Source organism: Carassius auratus, chromosome 5 (genome assembly GCF_003368295.1).
Source record: "Carassius auratus strain Wakin chromosome 5, ASM336829v1, whole genome shotgun sequence".
Classification (NCBI taxonomy): Eukaryota; Metazoa; Chordata; class Actinopteri; order Cypriniformes; family Cyprinidae; genus Carassius; species Carassius auratus.
Window position 1 is genome coordinate 21,828,174 of NC_039247.1, and position 18,457 is coordinate 21,846,630.

Genomic DNA, 18,457 nt, shown 5'->3' on the forward strand with positions numbered 1-18,457 from the left:
TTAAATAAAATTCTCTTTTAGTAATAATAATAATTTAAACTATATTTAAGTGCTTAGAATAACAAAGCTATGATTTATTGTATTTGACACGTTCGTGTTGTTTTTATATGAACATTAAAATAGCTGCGTATGAGGAATATCATTGGCTCCGGTGGCGTAGACAGACAGCAGTTTCAGCCAATCAGCTGCAGGGACCGAGAGCGCGCAGAGCGTCACGCGCGGAGGAAGTGGGCAACCACGGTCACCCTCCATCTTCGAAATCATCGTAAAGACGATTCGCTTGAGGGGGAAACTCACAGATAACGGTAAATACTTTGTTTTCTGAGTAAACGAGGTGGTATGTATGTTCAGTTAGATATTTAAACTGATATTCGATTATTTTAGAGTATGTGTGTGATGCGGGTGGATTTTACACGCAAATAAACGTTACTTGACTCCATGGTTCGCTAGAATGCTAACTGTGCAGACAATGAAACACGCCAATAGATTGTTTTGGCCCGTAAACGAATGCATTTTGCTCTATGCATGTTGTGGTAGTACACGTACTAAACCCTAAATCGCCTTCCAAATGAAGTTAAAGTGTATTTTAGCTGCAAAGACCTTCGCCTCAGTCAGCCAGTTAGCTAACGTGCTAATATTTTAGCAAGTGATCCCCTGAGCGCGTGCAATAACCAATCAGTGACTCCCGTGTGTTTACTCCGACTGTACAGGCGCAAAGTTTGGAATAAAGAGCTGTAGGGGTGCATGAATCATGAGCGGGCTTAATGTCAAAAAGCTCAAAGTGAATGAGCTGAAAGAAGAGCTCCAGCGGCGTGGCCTGGACACCCGCGGACTGAAGGCGGATCTGGCGGACAGACTGCAGGCGGCGCTGGAGGCCGAGGCGGCGGGATCTGCGCCATCGGACGAGCAGGAACCGGACTGTGAGGCTGGCGAGGAGCCGGGACAGGGCAATGATCAACAGGAGGAGGAAGGTGAAGTGTGTTTTTATCTATGTGCTTTGGAGAGCTTGAGGAGAGATTATTTAGGTATGTGACAAAAAAAATCAATACTAGAAAATGAATATATAATCATAACCATATGATAGATAATAAAAATAACTTTAAAATGTTTTTTAAATGATTAAAATCGGATAATTATTAAGAAAGTTATGGAATTTTTAAACTCGGAAATTAGGGGTCATTTTGTACCTAATTATAACAATAAAACAGTGAAAAACTGTGACCTCTTCCACTTGATTAAACACTTCAAAATATCATAACATCCTCATTTCTTGGTCTATTTGCATAATTCAAACACCACAGTGTAGGTAATAAATTGCCCAACCTCTTTTTAAAAAGTAAATATAAAAAATTTATTATTTCTAATTAACCACTAATTAATGAAACCGAGAGCATCAATCCACACATATATTTCCACATGAAATCAAAATAATCAGCCTTTTAAAAATATGATATCATATTATATCAAAAGTATATTTTATTTATTTATTAAGTATATGATATTTAGATTTCAAAAAGTAATATACCCTTATGTATAATATACTTGTAAGCCTACAAGTACTACAGACATTTTTTTTTACTTTTGAAAAAAAAATCTTACAAACATTTCAGCCCATGTGTGCTGTATTATTCTGCACAGAGTTGGTAAAATGTAATTATTTTCACAATGTTTGTAAGAATAATACAGCACACATGGGCTGAAATGTTTGCAAGATTCGGCTAATCAGTTTGCCATAAACGGGTCACTTGACCTAGCAGGCAGCTAGAAGCACAGTTGTTCCTAAACAAATACATAACCATCCATGGTATTTATTTATATGTTTGACAAAATCATGCCAATAATGTAATCTAGAGATTCTAAACCTTCGTTCTGTATGATTTCTTTGAAAAATACTGCATGGATTGATGAAAACTGAGAGAAGTTTTGGAAGCCAATATGAATGAATGGCCGATTCTGCTTTTGACAACAACGTCACTTGCGGATCGTAAAAAAACACATGCGAATGTTACAATCCATCCCAAACTTCACCTAATTCAAGTTAAATGTATATTCTATCAAAAGTATTGTGTTTGAAACAAAAAAATAATCGCCTTCATAGCGGATTTTGATGGCATAACTTTCTTCTTACGGCAGATAACTTGGAAATTCGAATGTGAGAATCAACGCGAGGACATAATTTACGTTACTAGTATTTGGGCTTTAGAGGTATTCAGAAAGCAAAGATAAGAAAGATTTCCTAAGTCACCGACGCGTCTGGCGCTGATTACCTGCTGGGAACACAGCCTCAGGAACAAAGCGCTCGTGCGTATATAGGTCAGATTGTCACATACCTAGATTATTTATTAGCGTCGCGTGTCAGACCACCATAGATGTAGGTCATCCAACTGGGAGATACAAGAAAATGCATGATCTAAGAAGTCCTTGCATTGTCTTGGAAAACACGATATTTTGTCATTTTACGACTGGAAAAATCTGGCAGCATATAAAACAATACACAAGTAATTAATAGAAAATTATAAGTCATGGATATATTGTGTACATTTCACAGTATTTTTACTCGTGTACTAACTATAGTAATAACAGCAAAGTATGCATAATTTCAAGCAATTAACACTTATCCCAAATCTTACATTATATAAAAAGTACATGTTGTTAGTTAGTTTGTCAGTTATTGTGTAATTACAATGTAATAATTATACAGTTTAATAAATTGTATTCATTGACACTAATGCAAAAAAAGTCTTTGTGTGTGGGGTGGGGGAGGTGATTTCCTGGCATGGAAAAATCTTTTCCTAAAAAAAAAAAGAAAGAGACAAAAAGAAAATTGCTTGTGAATTAGAAATTGTATAAAATCTTGAATAAGCCATGGATATGTTGTTTTAGTTCTCAAAAATTGATTGTTGTTGTGGTTATTTTGGAATTGCTCTTTGTGACTACATTATCTTCAAAAATTTGTTAAAACAATATATTTTATTTGGAATTTGTATTTGAGTAATCATAAATGACTGGAAGAGTCATGGAAATTGGTTCTAGACATTAATGCAACAAAATATGCTTATTCTGCTAATTTCTAAACAGAATTTGCAGCCAGGGAGCAAGATTATGGAGAAGAGGCCAAGGCACAGTCTGACGATGGAAACAGCACAGACCTCTGCCAGGGTGGATTTAATGATCAGGGAACCGAGAGTAACGAAGGCAATGAGGACAGCACGGAGACCCCCATACCTGGTTTTGGAGCAAGTGATTTTTCATCAGACGCAATGTCAGGACAGATGATGGAGCAGAACTCCAATGACCAGGATGAATACCAGGAGCCTGAGGCCAAGCAGCCGTTCCATGAGGAACCAGCCAAGCAGCACTATAAGCAGGATGAGGTGAAGCAGGAGTATGAGGAGACTCCTTCACATGCAGACCAGCGGGAGCAGAAGCTTGACGAGCCAGCGTCACGGCAGATCCCAGAGGGAGACTCAAGTCAAAGCAGCCAGCAGGAAGAATCTGGTAAGTCTGGTCAAGTGTTTAAACCACAAAGGGCGACAGCCTTCTACATTCAAGTAAATAACTTGCATGTGTGACTAAATCTTCACTTAATGAGTCTAGCATTAGCCACTGGCTAATAAATTCTTAGATTTTACTCGACTGTGTTTGATTTGGAGGCCAAGTATATATTTGGCACAGATATATTTTCATTCACCGAACACTCTGAGTGAGCACTTCAGAGTTTCATTCTCCATCAAGCCATCTGTGCTTTTTTCAATTCAGTTGAATGGATTCGGAGCGTACCTGCATGTGCCGTGTCGTAAACTCTAGTGTGAAGTGCATGACTCGCTGTCACTTTTCTGAGAGCGCTGTTTCTCACACATGCAAAGAAAGAGAGTCTTGCATACCATGTAGAACTGACAGTTTCTCTGGTAGTGAGTGAAACTAATGCATAAACAGCAGTTGTTTGGCACTCGCCTATTATCTTCCCCGTTTTAATTTTATAAAATCAGTTTGAGCGAATGCAAATTATATGGTTAATATTCATGAAACCAGCAGCTCATTAATCCTTAGTGCACTTTATAATGTTATTAGACGTAGACTTTGCATTTTTTTTATCTTATCAGTTTTGATAAAGATAAATTACCACCGCCAGTCCTCCTAACTTCAGTTATAGTGACAAATATGCACTCATACATGGTCACCTAATTATAATTCTTTTTTTTTTTGTTATATATCTCACATACATACACACACACACACATATATATATCTCATCTTTACTTGTATTGTTCTTAAAGGAAATTATTTCGGTAGACAGCAGTGAGATAGTAATCAGTCTGATGAGTAAACTAAACAATTTACTAGCCCATGGTGATTCTTTTGCCAATGTGTGTATTGAGGGTTGGGTGAATTCTCTAATTGTTGGACTATTTTAGCACAATCATTCTGTGAAATTACAGAAACCACTTTACGAAAAGATTTTCTTTCTTGTTTTCTTCAGTATAGTATTAATTAAATACACAGTCCAACCTGATCAAAAACAATATTTGCTATTTTAACACTACATTAGATCTATTTATAAATTAATGTGGAGAAAATATATTTATCCAAATGTTTTTCAGAGAGTTGTGAGGTGAAGACTGAGTGTAAGGCCGACGAGGATGTTCCACAGCAGGCCGAGCAGGGCAGTGACGGGGACGTTCAGGCCAAATCAGAGGATGATAGACACTCATCAAACAGTCGCAAGAGGTCTTATGATGATAGTCGAGGACATGGTTACTATGAACATCGTGAGGAAAGGAGGTAAGTTAGGTCTCCTTGGTTTTACTTTGTTTTTTTTTGTATTGAATCAATCAATCTCATAGTTCTCTTTGGTTGTTTTAGGGGAAGGTCACCACAGCCCCCAGCTGAAGAAGAAGAGGAAGAGATTGATGATAAACTTGTGGTCATTGACACCTGTAAGTATAATTAAGGAGAGTTGAGTATAGTGAGAGTGACTCCTGGTTAACTTGTAGTGTTAAAGGGCACCTACAATGCAAAATCTTTTTCTTTTACAAGGTGTTTGGACAGAAATTTGTGTTCGAATTGAGTTTACGCATCCAGTATCTCTGAAAAAACGAGCGGTTTGGATCCTGTCGTGCTACACCTGTTTGTTTGTCTCTAGATAACTGTGACCTGCACTTCAAAGTGGCCCGTGACCGATACAGCGGTTACCCTTTGACCATTGAGGGTTTTGCCTACCTGTGGGCAGGGGCTCGAGCCACTTACGGTGTTACCAAAGGACGTGTGTGCTTTGAAATGAAGGTAACAAAGATGCGATTTAATGTTTGAAGTCATGTTTGATTCAACAAGAAAAGGTCACAGAGGTCATCTTTATTGTCCTGTTCCTTGTTTAGATAAATGAGGAAATTTCAGTAAAGCACCTTCCTGCCTCTGAGCCTGACCCTCATGTGGTGAGAATCGGATGGTCCCTGGATTCTTGCAACACTCAACTTGGTAAATGACCAGACTTACAGTAACCCTGCTTCAAAGTATTTCTGATACCTGATGCATTTTTTTTTAAGATTAATAAAAAAAAAACTGGGAAGTGTAAGGTTTGTCTTCTGTGGTGCATTAACATTGTTATTTAAGAGCTCCTTCTTTTGTATTACAGGTGAAGAACCCTTCTCTTTTGGCTATGGAGGAACTGGCAAGAAATCTTCCAACTGTAAATTTGAGGACTATGGGGAAAAGTTCAGTGAAAATGATATCATTGGCTGCTATATTGTAATTATGTTTTTCTCTTATATTCTAGATTAGATTACACATAATGCATCTTTTTATGGGCTCAGAGACTGTATTACGAGCCATATCTCTTATTTTTTTTTCCACTCTGTTTTCCATAGGACTTTGAAAGCAGTGAGGGAGTAGAAATGGCGTTCTCCAAGAATGGCAAGTTGCTTGGCCCGTGTTTCCATGTCACTCAAGAAGAACTGGCCGGGCGTGCTCTGTTCCCACACGTGTTGGTGAAGAACTGCGCTGTGGAATTCAACTTTGGACAGAGAGAGGAGGCCTTCTTCCCTCAGCCAGAGGGCTACACCTTCATTCAGGATATTCACCTAGAGGACAGAGTCAGAGGGTCACTGGGACCGGCCACCAAAACTGATTGCGAGGTTTGATGTGGAAATTAACTTTAAAAAATAATAATCATTAAGTATTGCAGTCTCATCAACAAGGGTTTAAAATTTTGGCTGTGGCTGGATTTTATGCATCTATAATGTAATCTAGATAATTTATAAACATAAACAGTAATAATTTATAAACATTTGTTGGAAAGTGATGCCATTCTTTGATGTCTTTAAAATGTTCTACCTATGGCAATGTGCCTAAAGATGGTAGATAGACTAGACAACTAATTCTTTTCAAGAAGACCTAATCTGTATTAACCAGTTATGTAATTGTATCTTTATAATTTTTAATACGTTACAGTAAATTGAATGTTTACATTTTAAAAGACATAAAACGATTGGTACATGATCAGTGGACGGAAGATATTGGTGAGGATTTTTTTCCACCGTTTAATTGATGTGTGACAACACCAGTAATACCGGTATCACCGGGGGGGTGGGGTTAGTTGGTGTTTTCCTCATTTTCTATCACTTTTAAAGCGCATTTTACTTTCACTTTCGAATGAGCACAGCTTACACCTTGATATAAAATAAAAAAGTTACACAGTTTAAATGCAGTAAACACTGGAACCAAATGAATAAGAAACAAATGTTTAAAAAAGAAAGGAAAAACAGCTTACCAAAAGCCTTTTCAAAATCCAAACTATTGTGGGGCGGTGGGCAAGTGACTGCTAACACTGACTATCGCATTAAGCTACTAGTATGTAAAATGTTGACTCCATGATTTCTTCTCAGATCCTGATGATGGTTGGTTTACCTGGTAGTGGAAAAACCACCTGGGCCATAAAACATGCTCAAGAAAACCCTGAAAAGAAGTACAACATCCTGGGCACAAATGCTATCATGGAAAAAATGAAGGTATGGCTCCTGGATATAATCCCTGTTGTTATGGCATCTGTGCATGTGGTAAAACCCTCTAGGAAAGTTTGGTTGCCTTTAAAGAACTACCGCTACAGCCATACACATTCAGACAGACGTTTTTGGCAAGGCTTGGGCAACTCTGGCCCTTGATGTCCACCGTCCTTCAAACTTTTTACTTCTACCTAATCAAACACACCTGTCTAATTTTCTAATAATCCTCAAGACCTTGATTGTTCAGTCCCCCATCCGCCAGTGAATCGGTTTGAAAACATGTAATTATTCCAATCAATTCCAGTCTGTATACTACAGTTCATCATTTTGTTTCAATCAGGTCATGGGACTTCGTCGTCAGCGCAACTATGCCGGACGCTGGGACATCCTTATTCAGCAGGCCACGCAGTGTCTCAACAGGCTCATCCAGATTGCTGCCCGCAAGAAACGCAACTACATCCTGGATCAGGTACTGCTATACTTGCCTTCCTCTGTGCTGTATTCACAGCTAAAGCCCTTCCCGTACCTTCTCAACCCTCCCTCCAAAAAAACACATCCACTGCTGCTCACTGATGCACATGTTTATTAATGCACTTCTGCTCTCTCTGTAGCCTAGTCCAAAGCATTGGTTAGCCTATTGTGCTCCTGAAGACTTGTTTTTCCAGTCCTTATTTCTTTGTCCTGTTGCTGAATTATGATTTGTTTTGTTTTGCTTAAATATATATTTTTTAAAAAGCAAGGAAAAAATACAGTGTAGTATGTTGTCACAATGAATATTTTTGACTTTATGTATTGCCTTGTTGTAAAAGAGATCTTTGCCACACTGTACAAGTAGTCCATGACATTAGTAAGATGTTGAAAAACAAGTAATCACTGCCTGGTGAGTAAGAAAACACCTTCTGTTGCTATTGTAACCGTAAAAAAAGAAAAAAACTTTTCATTAGATATACTTGGAACTTTACTTGAATGTTGTGTTTAGAAATGAATGGCAGGTAAGTGGAAAAACTGACCTGCTTGAAGTTTACAGGTGGACAGTTCCAGAGGTTGTAAGGTAGGTAAGGTCAAAGGACATGCTAATGGGTCCCTAAGGAGTCTGTGAGTATAAACGGGTAGGTACTAAATGTTTGTCCCTGTCGGGCACACTGGTCTATTGAACAACGGAAGAGAAGGTAAGGAAGGGGACCCAGGCAGTGCATGACACTGAAATACAGAAGTGAGGGTTATTTACATTCTTCAGAAGTTTGAAATGAGTTTCTTGTAGTCGGGACAATATGTACCAATAAATAAATCTCACGCCGGTTTCACACTGCAAGCGTGAGCGGGATAGTGAGCAGCCCATATTTTTTTCAGCGTGCATGTTAAGCAGTGAGTGTATTAAGGCTGTCAACGAATATTCTAAATTCGAATATGTATACGAATAGTTTTTAAAAAAGTGGAAAAAAAGGCCCGCGGTAGTAGAGGCGTGGTTGTCTGCTTTGCGAGTGGGCGCGCCTGAGGGTTCAGGGACCAGTGCTGAAAGTTGACGCCTCTTCATGGAAGTTCAGCTAAACAGTCACGTCTTGACACTAAACGTTACTTTGCATCGCCCGCCGCAAGCTCTTTGTCTACAACACAACAAGAGGCCATAACGGATAAAATAATTTCGTTCATTTGAAAGGACATTAGACCGATCAGTATCGCGGATGGGGCACGCTTTAGGGAGTTCTGTCAAGCAATGGATCCGAGGTTTTGTTTATTTATCGTTTCATGGCAAGGAAAAGTTCCATGTTTACCACAGCACAGCTGGCTCTGAGCATTTAATGTCAGTTCTATATGCTGTAAAACTTCATTTAATATTAATAATATTTGTTTCAATCACTGAATGAAGCCTGCTATATTTGAGACAACAGTCGCGACCTTACACAAAAATGTGTTTGTTCATTTAAACCGTTATGAACAGAGAACGTGAGGGTGAGAGTGCTTGAGGTCTGCAGTCTTGGCCATTAGTTGATTTCCTTGTTTTTGTGTAGGTAATACGTTGTCATATATGTTTAAACTTAAATAGACTATCTATACAAGTAGTTATGTCTCTTTGTATTATTTTGGCCTGTTATTGACGTAATGTGCGTCATTGACAACATGCGCCACCAGATGTTCGAAAATAGTTCGAATGTTTGTGTATTTTTTTTTTTAGAGGGAATATTCGAACGTCATTTTTGAGCAATTTTGACAGCCCTAGATTGTATTCACACCACCAGCAGTGAAGCAAGGTTTCGGTGCCGAGTCTATTTTTGCTTCGCTGCTGATGCTCAATTAAAGTGACAGCACACTTTTGATGGACAAAATAACCCAGCTTTCAAACAAAAAAGGAAAGAAAATTAAGAATAAAAAATATGTATAGAAGATTAAGGCTACCCATTGTTTTAAAATTTTAATTGCCATAAACAATTTACAACTTAAAACATTTTCTCTAACTCACAAAGAACAATTAAGGCCTTGATATACGAAATCGAAGAACAAACTGATATGACGTCATTTCAAACAAAATCAGACCAGAGTTCGTTTCGGCTGTTCGAAAAAGCGAACCAAAGCGAACTTTCTGGGGGAGTTCGCTTTGGCTCTTTAACACCTTTGGGTTTCTATTGGTCCGTGGCAGTTACAAAATCTGTTGGTGTGTTCTGAAAAACCACTTTCTGTGACGCACGTTTTTTTTCTTGGTTCGTTCTTCATTCTGCGGAGGTCATTAAGGAGAGCAACATCTCCTGAATAAACTGAAGTGTCGAAAAGCTGAGCTGCATAAATATAGCCGCACCTGTACGATCGCTCACAGACAGACTTTAATGATGTAGAGACAGTATTTCATTCATAGGAATAAATAGCAACAAAGCTTGGTGTTGACGATGACGAGTTATGCAAAAAGCGAAGCAGAGAAAAATCTGAGACAAGTTTTCCAAAGCCATGAAATTAATGAAAGGAAAGAGTAAAGATACAAGGTATTATCAAATACATGAAATACATAAAATAAAGCAACAAACTGATTCCAATATTTTTTGTTTTCCACATCATGCTCAAGTTTTACAGACTATGAGATATCAGACTACACATAAAGCACTGATTATGGAATGGTTCTTTTGTATTGCAAACATGATACTTGACTCTGAACTACTGCTAATCATTATTCTTTTGTTTATAATATTCTGACTATTGGTACCAGTCTTACACCTAGATTGGCTACACTTCATAATTTCATCGTTGTTGTGTTTAGGGGATAGGTGCAAGCATCGTGACACATTTACACTAATCTACACCGGCCTCCAGCAGTGCCGGGTGTTGAAAAGTTAGTTAACAGTATACCGTCGCTCAGCCTTTTTTAACTTTTGTTTTGCCCCAAAACAAAGCCCGAAAAAGAACTTTGTTTGAAGTTTATCAGAGCCTTTAATCTTGCTCAGGATCGAAAGTTACAATAGAGTATACAATAAATGCACAAAACATATTGATATCTTCAACATTCGGCTTAATAAAAATATTATAAATGCACAGCTTGTTCACCTCAGTTAGAAACACATCTTTTCATGTTAAATTTTTTTAAATGAATCTCTATGAATAAATAATGACTTAAACATAATATTCTCTAGTGTTGTCATGATATCAAAATTGTTTTCGATACTGATACCTAGTCAAGAATTGCGATTTCGATATATCATTGCTGTGCTTTATTTTAAAACCGAGACAACATTCTAATCATATAACACACTAATAAATGAACATATGAACAGCAGATATATTAAACATTTGAACTGAATATGAAATATTTAAATTAGAGCAATGACATTCAAGGGAAAGAAAGAATAAATTTAGCAGCATTATCTCAGTTATCATAAGAAACATAAGAGTAATAAATTTATCTTGATTCTGAACTTTGAATAAAAATATGAACAGCGATTTATATTAAACAATGTTTCTGAACTCAAGATTAAATGTAAAAAAAAAAAAAAATCAATTTAAGCAATGGCATTCAAGAAAAACTTTTTTTTAGCAGCAATATCTCAGATATTATAACTTATTCTGTCAGTTGTGCAACATTTTCTTTCAGAGGAGAAAACTCAGCCAGTGAGCTTTAATGAGCGTCATTTTTTTTTTTTTTTTTTTACCAGTCGTGAACTGGCGGCCACAGTATCACTTGCAGCCTAGTGATGTGCGGGTCGGGTTTTTTTCCAACTCGCGGATCCCGCTTTTATGAAATTATTTTGCCCGCCCCAGCCCGCAAATAAAGTAACATTTCTTTACCCACCCCGACCCGCAGAAGATACGTTGCTACTTAGACCTTCGTACTGTAACCTTATCAAAGAACCTAATAAAATATGAAAATATATATTCCAAATATTTCTTGTTCACTGAAGTTCCTCCCTCCACAGTAGCGCCCGAGCTCGGCGCTATTAGCAGCGCATGCGCAGCTCGTGAATAGCTCTGTGAACTGTTTCATCCTGTCAAAGAGTTACTCAAGATGTCACGGAGCATGTGATTTGTTGAATGTAGTGAACGACTCTGCCCTTCACTGAACGAGATCGAGAGATCTTCTCATTCGTGAATCGTTTATGAACGAAATGAATGCGTATACAGGGTCAGTGAGCCAAGCATGTGAATCTCGATCAGCAATCAGCAGATACAAAGTGCAGCTATAGGTGCTGTGCAGTTACGCTCATTTTCATATTTAGCATACAGAACATGTTAAACTCCACGTTTAATCCCCGATTAATGTGGATATTATATATGAAACCTCGTGCTTCGTTCATCTGAACAACTTATTTAAACTATTTAATGCGATTATGCACACATTTTAGTAAAGCCAAATCAGTTTAGTAAAGCCACTAATGCAGCCATCTCTGTGGTGGTTTTTTTGCTGCTTGCGTGAGGATAAAAAACACAGATGTCCATAGGGAGGCACTGGAAGCGTGCGTTGCACACACCAACATGAAATACGTCTCTTAAAAATCTAGAACGCAGTCATTCTTTGAAGTATCGATACTAATAAATTTAGGAATCATGACGTTTTTAATTTCCGAAAATTGTGATACTTTTGAAGTATCGGTGCACCGTGCAACACTAATATTCTCACTTAATGAGCTAAAATAGAATGGATAATTATATTGCTCCAGGTCTTCAGTTACACAAACAGACAACAAGGCATAAATTACAAACAAAGACACAAGACGAACACAGAAACAAAACAATTCAATAAATCATATTGACAGATTCTACGAAACATTATTTTAAATTACGATTTTATAGACTCATAGCCTATTTTTTCCATTCAGGTCTACATAAATACATTTTGAGATTCTTACTTAGCCTAACGAGTAGTTAAAATTCAACGAATAATTCACATTTCTTCAATCCGCTACAAAAACAGAGCTTATGTAATTTACATAAAGAATATTGACAGCTTATAAGAAATGGACATGAATATTATGGACACACACTGAGCTATAACTTGGTTAATACCACATATCTGGGTAAGCGCCTATGTTAAAAGTATTTAGGCTATTATTAAAACATATTAATAATAATAACAATATAAACTCCACGTTCTATTTTTGAGTATGACTGAAACAACATGATAGGAGCAGTTTTCCCTCACGCAAATCCGTTATAACTTTCAAGACAAAACATTCAAGTTTATAACTGACCAACTGTAATAACTGTAGACCAACCGCTGTACAAACGCTTCCACAGCTCACCCTTGCAGTGTGAAATGGGGAAGTCACTGATGTTTGGAAGTGATTGAAGTAGTTGTTACATTTTAAGCATGACCAAAAGTTTGGTTAGTTTAAGAGAATACACTTCCAGTATTAAGATGTGACGTTAAAATATAATTGCATGTAATTTCTTTTATAGTATAGTGAGAAAATATAACACAGCAGTTCTCTGTAACATGTGTCTCATAAGAGAACTGCTTCTGTTAAAACTGGTAGTTTGAGGGAAGCAGAAAGGGTCCCCTGTACCGTGTCAGTCATTTACAAAACTCCCTTCTGTTGGCCTCTTCCCAATCCACGGTAAGTCAGTTGCAATTGTGAGAGAAAACCGTTAGTCATTCCAGAGCAGTAACTATAGACATGAAAAAAGCAAACAAAAAAAACTCTCTCACTTTCATCGTTGCAGGAATCCAATTCCCCTCCTACGGAACGCAAAGCCGTAACAAAAGCAAATAATGAACAGCTTCTACTTCTTTCTTGTCACCATTGCTAGACAAATGTATATGGATCAGCCCAGAGACGAAAAATGCGTCCTTTTGAAGGTTTTCAACGCAAGGCTATTGTAATTTGTCCCACGGATGAGGATTTAAAAGAGCGAACATTAAAGCGAACTGATGAGGAAGGGAAGGATGTTCCCGATCATGCTGTGTTAGAAATGAAAGGTAGGAATGCCATGGATAACCAAAACAAATGTTCAAAACTACACACCAGATCTGCTTTTGCTGTTGTTGTTTTTTTGTTTTCTTTTTCTTTATTTTAAGACTTGGAAGAACCCACCCGTCCCTCCTTCTGTTAAACCTTTTTGCCAGATAAAAGAGCTCCTCTCACCTTTTTTTTTCATCTCTCCCAGCCCTGTTAACCACATTTTCTTGCATTGTCTCTCATGCCATTCCTCACCACTGCAAACCTGCTCAGATAATCAGGAGTGAGGATAAGGATTGCTGCAATTGGCTCTGGCTCTCTAATTCCCTTCAGCAACCGAGCAGTTTGTATTGACTGTATTATTAAATGTTGAATAGATTTTGGACAGTTGTCCTCATCTAGGTACTACATAATTTACAGGGACATTTATCATATCACTCTTTTTCTGGCAACTGTTTTTAGTTTAATTTTAGTTCCCTATGACCCCCCTACATTGTCCTCATATTCCTACTCTGGGACAAGTGTTTACTTACACAGCTAAGGCAACCTTTGTCCTAGAGCATGTTAACTTTATCAACACACACTCTAGTTCTCTCTCTCTTATTCCTCTGTCCCCTTGTCCTGTCCCCTCCTCTGTATGTTTGCTGTCACCATTGTATGGTGCTGATAATGATTCTCTTTGTCTTTTGCCGGCGCGGCTGTTCTGTCCCTCATTGCGTGCCTCTGCTCCCGCAGCAAACTTTGTGCTGCCCGAAGTCGGCGAGTTCCTGGACGAGGTGACGTTCGTAGAGCTTCAGCGGGAAGAAGCCGGCGTCCTCATCAAGCAATATAACGAAGAAGGCCGTAAAGCTGGCCCTCCCCCGGAGAAGCGCTTTGATAGCCGCCAGGGTGGTTTTCGTGGTCGTAGTAACTTCCAGCGCTATGACAATCGTAGCGGACCTCAGGGTGGTAGAGGTGGATACCAGAACCGGGGCGGCTCTGGAGGTGGAGGCTACAGAGGAGGTACGATTCCTAAATTTGCTAGTTTTGTGCTTTTTCAAGTTTGGGGACATTAAGTTAGTAGTGATATATTTAGCTATTTATTTATGTAGCTAAGACACATTAAAAAGTGACAGTAAAGTAAAAATAGACTATTTCAAATAAATGCTGTTCTCTTGAACTTTCTATTTATGTAGGAATCAGTGATGCACGGGTCAATGTATAAACAAACGACACCCGACCGATGTTTTCAACTTTCCCCCCGCAACTCGGGTCCGCTTCCTGACCTGTGTTCTTTAAAAGTAGTAAATGCGTCGCCTAGTGTTGTCAAAAGACCCGGTACTTCGGTACCAAGTCGGTACAAAAAAAATGAAAATGTGACGGTACCAGGTTTCTTTAAGTACCGGTAGTACCGAGGTCCCGTTCAAACCCGGTTCTTGAACCATACAGCTCTATGATTACCGCGAAGCAGAAGACGCGGACGGAATCTCAAATCGCATGTTCTGCGTGTCTCTGTGTGAATTAATGAATGGCAGAGACGTGCAGGTTTGTTTACTACATAGCAACCCTCTACATTGCGAGTACATCACTCACATATGCGACTAAATCTTCCTTCTGGCGACTAAATGATGTCTAATATTAGCCAATGGCTAATAAATTCTCAGATTTTACTCGCCATTTTGTGAGTTGGAGGATAAGTATAAGTTTAGCTCAGATATATGTTCACTTGCCGAACACTCTCTGACTGAGCGCTTTAAAGTTTCACTCTCAGTCAGGCGATCTGTGTGATTGTTCATCTCAATGGATGCACAGCGCACCTGTGTTTACCTCTAGTGTGAAGGCGCACAGATCGCTTTCTCTCACACACACGCAGAGACCGAGAGAGAGAGAATTAACGCACTACATTTAAACTATCCTTGGTTGTATTTTCCTGTCAAAATAGTGGCATATCTATGGAAATCTTCAGCTTTTAAGAATAGCTGGGTTTTCCTTTAACGTTAGTGTGTTCTGTGTCGCAGCAGACTCGCCATGAACGCCAGAGAGAAATGCACATTTCATATGGATTACATAATCAGAGAGTAGCCTATTTATTTTGGTTTGAATATTTTTGTTTAAAAGTAGACATTTCAATCTTTCTGTAATATATTGCCTATATATAGTCGTATTCTCCACCATGTCCCACAGAAAAACTGCTTTTGCATAACAAGTTCGAGCACCAGTCAACAGTTTGATTGACGTACGACTCAGCCTATCGACTAACGCTTTTATTGCTCTCCCCTGAAATATTGGACATTAGTTAACAGTACGTCTATGGACGTACTATGTACAGTACAACGTAAAGCGGGACTGGTGGACACTCTTTGCGCCAGTTATTAAGCCAATAAAGTGTAGGCTTATGTATTTCAAAATTGTGTCTAGTACTATATAAATTACAAAGATTTAATTGGCATCTTTATTTCAAATGACCCGATCGACCACGACCCGAATATCATAAAAAAAATTTTTTGGATGACTCATAACCGCGGGTATCCGCAGGCACCCGCTCATTTTGGATCAACCCGCGCATCACTGTTAGGAATAAAAAAAAATGGACTTGCTTTCTCATTTCATATACTCATTTCAACACAACTGGTGCCATTTTGCATATCAATACTGTACAGTTATCCAGTATTTATTGTTCTACGTTTTGATTCTGCCTACAAGTTGATGGTAATCACTCGGCAAATTCATTAGGATACAACCGTGGAGGCTACAACCAGAATCGCTGGGGAAATGGCTACAGGGATGGAGGCTCAGGCAGCCGCGGTGGATACAACCGCAGCCAGCCGTCTGGAGGCAGCTACAACCACAACCGCCAGGGCTCCTACAACAAGAGTGGCTCTGGATCAACTGCAAGCTACAGCCAGTCACAGGTACTATGACTTGGCTTACGTTATCCAGCGATCAGCTTGTGAAGCCAACAGGACTTGAAGTCATTGCTTACATTTTCTTTTATTCTTTTTTTTTTCTAGCCTCAGTCTTACAATCAAGGCTATAATCAAGGCTACAACCAGAGCAACTACAACCAAGGATACAACTATGGCAACTACAGTCAATACCCAGGATACAACCAGAGCTACAGTCAAACTCCAGCGCCGGCGGTACAGACCTACAGCCAGCCACAGCAGCCGCAACCACAACAACAGCAGCAGCCGCAGCAGAGCTACAATCAACAGTACCAGCAGGTTAGAAACTGAATACATAACCGTCTCCATTAAGGGGTGGGCAATATTGGCCCCTTTATTTAATTATTTGTTTTGTCTATTATGTCTATGATTGGTCACTGCATTTATAAACTACAGAAACGTGCGATTGTTTACAATGCTGCAAAAAAACACCTAAAACTAAGCCATTTAATCATGACCACTGTGATCGATTTGGTTTAGTAATTGTACATTGCGATTTTTGTCCCCTTATCTTGAATGCATGTATTTTTATACATTGTACCTTACTTCCCTCAGTATGCTCAGCAGTGGCAGCAGTACTACCAGAACCAGAGCCAGTGGAACCAGTACTATAACCAATACGGCAATTACGGCAACTACACCCAGCAGGGCACCCAAGGCAGCCAGGGCGCCCAGGGAACACAGTAGTAGCATCGCAGGTGTTTCAGACAGCCCATTCCCTAAACAGCATTCCTCAGGCCTTTTTCGTGTAATCCAGTCTTACCCTTTTTTTGCCAGCTCTCTGTAAACGTTTATTTGCTCCCTATTTATACCAACCTTAAAGGTAACCAAATTTGTGTGGCCCTCCATTGCTCTGTTTGAGTTTTGGTGACAAGTATCCATTTTTTGCTCTTCTACTAAATATTTGTTTACATACAGCTTGATGTTTTTTTTTTTCTGTGTACTTGTAGATGACAGATTCGACTTTTGAATTTAGTAATGTGTGTTTTAGTCTGCTGCAAACAGCTCACACTATGAGAAAAAGGAGAAAATGTATTGAGAGAGCTTTGCACGCTTAGATTTACATCTGATGTATAGAGCGAGAGAGAGGCAAGGTGTTTCGGTGTTCCATTAGTTTTACCACTGATTTTATTTTTATTTTTTTTATCTTGTAAGATTAAAGAACCACATTTTGGCGGTAGAGGGTTATGGGTACTCTGTAAATGATCATATGCCTGTATGTACACATCGATGTAAGACCATGTAACACTTTTGTCTATGTACATCATATTTGAAATTTTAACAACCTAAATCTCTAAATCATTTTCCTTTTTATAAAGCATTTTTAAATGACTCTGATTGGTCTGATACACATCTATTCCCATGTTGCAGATTAGTAATGATCTAAACTAGTTCCTTGTGTGGATATGTTTTTACCTTGTCTTGTCTGTAAAGCAGTATCTGCATATGGTTTTGTCAAATCAAAACACATTATTTTGTATTTGAGAATATAATCAGAAGAAAAATCCTGTGTTCTGTGTTCTTGTTTAAATTAGAGTTATCAGAAGCTAAATCAACCATTAGTTTGTCTTCAAATGTAGAATTAACAAGATTTTAAAAACCGGTTGTAATGTTTATCAAGACAGTAAGCTACAATATGCAGTTGTTTATTGTACTTACATTTGACTTGTCAATGAGGCAGTATAACAATGACATATTTTTGCATGGTTTCTTTGCGCATCAATATTAATGGACTGTAATCAACAACTCTAATAAAACTCGCCTGAACCTATCAAGTTCTTCAGGGCCACTTGAAAAATCAAGTGCTGAAGCAATAAGTGTGTAAAAGCTCTGGACTCGGGAGCACTGGAAAGCCATTTGATTCTAGAGCGGTTGAAACGTTTTCTGTGGTGATGAATTACACTTCAGTACAGTCTGGGTATGGCTGATACCAGGAGAACATTAACTGACAGAATTGTGCCAACTGTGAAGTTTGAATAATGGTACATGACTGTTTTTCATGGGTTAGGCTAGCTGAAGGGAAATCTTAATACCAACAATGCCATCATGACTGTGCCTCCGTTCACAAAGCAAAGTCGATAAAGAGACGGTTCGGTGAGTTTGGTGTGGATGAACTTGACTGACCCGTACAGATCCCTGACCTCAACCTCATCCTCATCAA

General features: G+C 38.6%; 1 protein-coding gene across 2 annotated transcripts; it reads left to right on the top strand.

Moving 5' to 3' along the window:
• The first annotated feature begins 169 nt into the window (after positions 1 to 169).
• Positions 170 to 17,801, top strand: hnrnpul1l (heterogeneous nuclear ribonucleoprotein U-like 1 like). 2 transcript variants are annotated; one of them, XM_026253243.1, is made up of 16 exons: positions 170 to 305; positions 711 to 971; positions 3,079 to 3,498; positions 4,602 to 4,782; positions 4,864 to 4,937; positions 5,144 to 5,283; positions 5,376 to 5,475; positions 5,633 to 5,745; positions 5,865 to 6,131; positions 6,882 to 7,004; positions 7,339 to 7,467; positions 13,224 to 13,392; positions 14,108 to 14,374; positions 16,055 to 16,263; positions 16,363 to 16,575; positions 16,852 to 17,801. In XM_026253243.1, exons 2-16 carry the CDS (start codon positions 752 to 754, stop codon positions 16,981 to 16,983), a joined length of 2,757 nt encoding a protein of 918 aa, XP_026109028.1. In that variant the 5' UTR covers positions 170 to 305; positions 711 to 751; the 3' UTR covers positions 16,984 to 17,801. The 2 variants fall into 2 exon arrangements, with proteins under 2 accessions (XP_026109028.1, XP_026109036.1); XM_026253251.1 differs by having other exon boundaries at positions 16,085 to 16,263.
• Positions 17,802 to 18,457: the final 656 nt, after the last annotated feature.

What these genes read in the sequence shown, in the direction of transcription:
- hnrnpul1l (XM_026253243.1), top strand. Translation starts at nt 752, where the DNA reads ATGAGCGGGCTTAATGTCAAAAAGCTCAAAGTGAATGAGCTGAAAGAA. An exon ending in GTGTGTGCTTTGAAATGAAG is followed by an intron (nt 5,284 to 5,375) that starts GTAACAAAGATG and finishes TTCCTTGTTTAG; the next exon opens with ATAAATGAGGAAATTTCAGT. An exon ending in ACAATCAACAGTACCAGCAG is followed by an intron (nt 16,576 to 16,851) that starts GTTAGAAACTGA and finishes TACTTCCCTCAG; the next exon opens with TATGCTCAGCAGTGGCAGCA.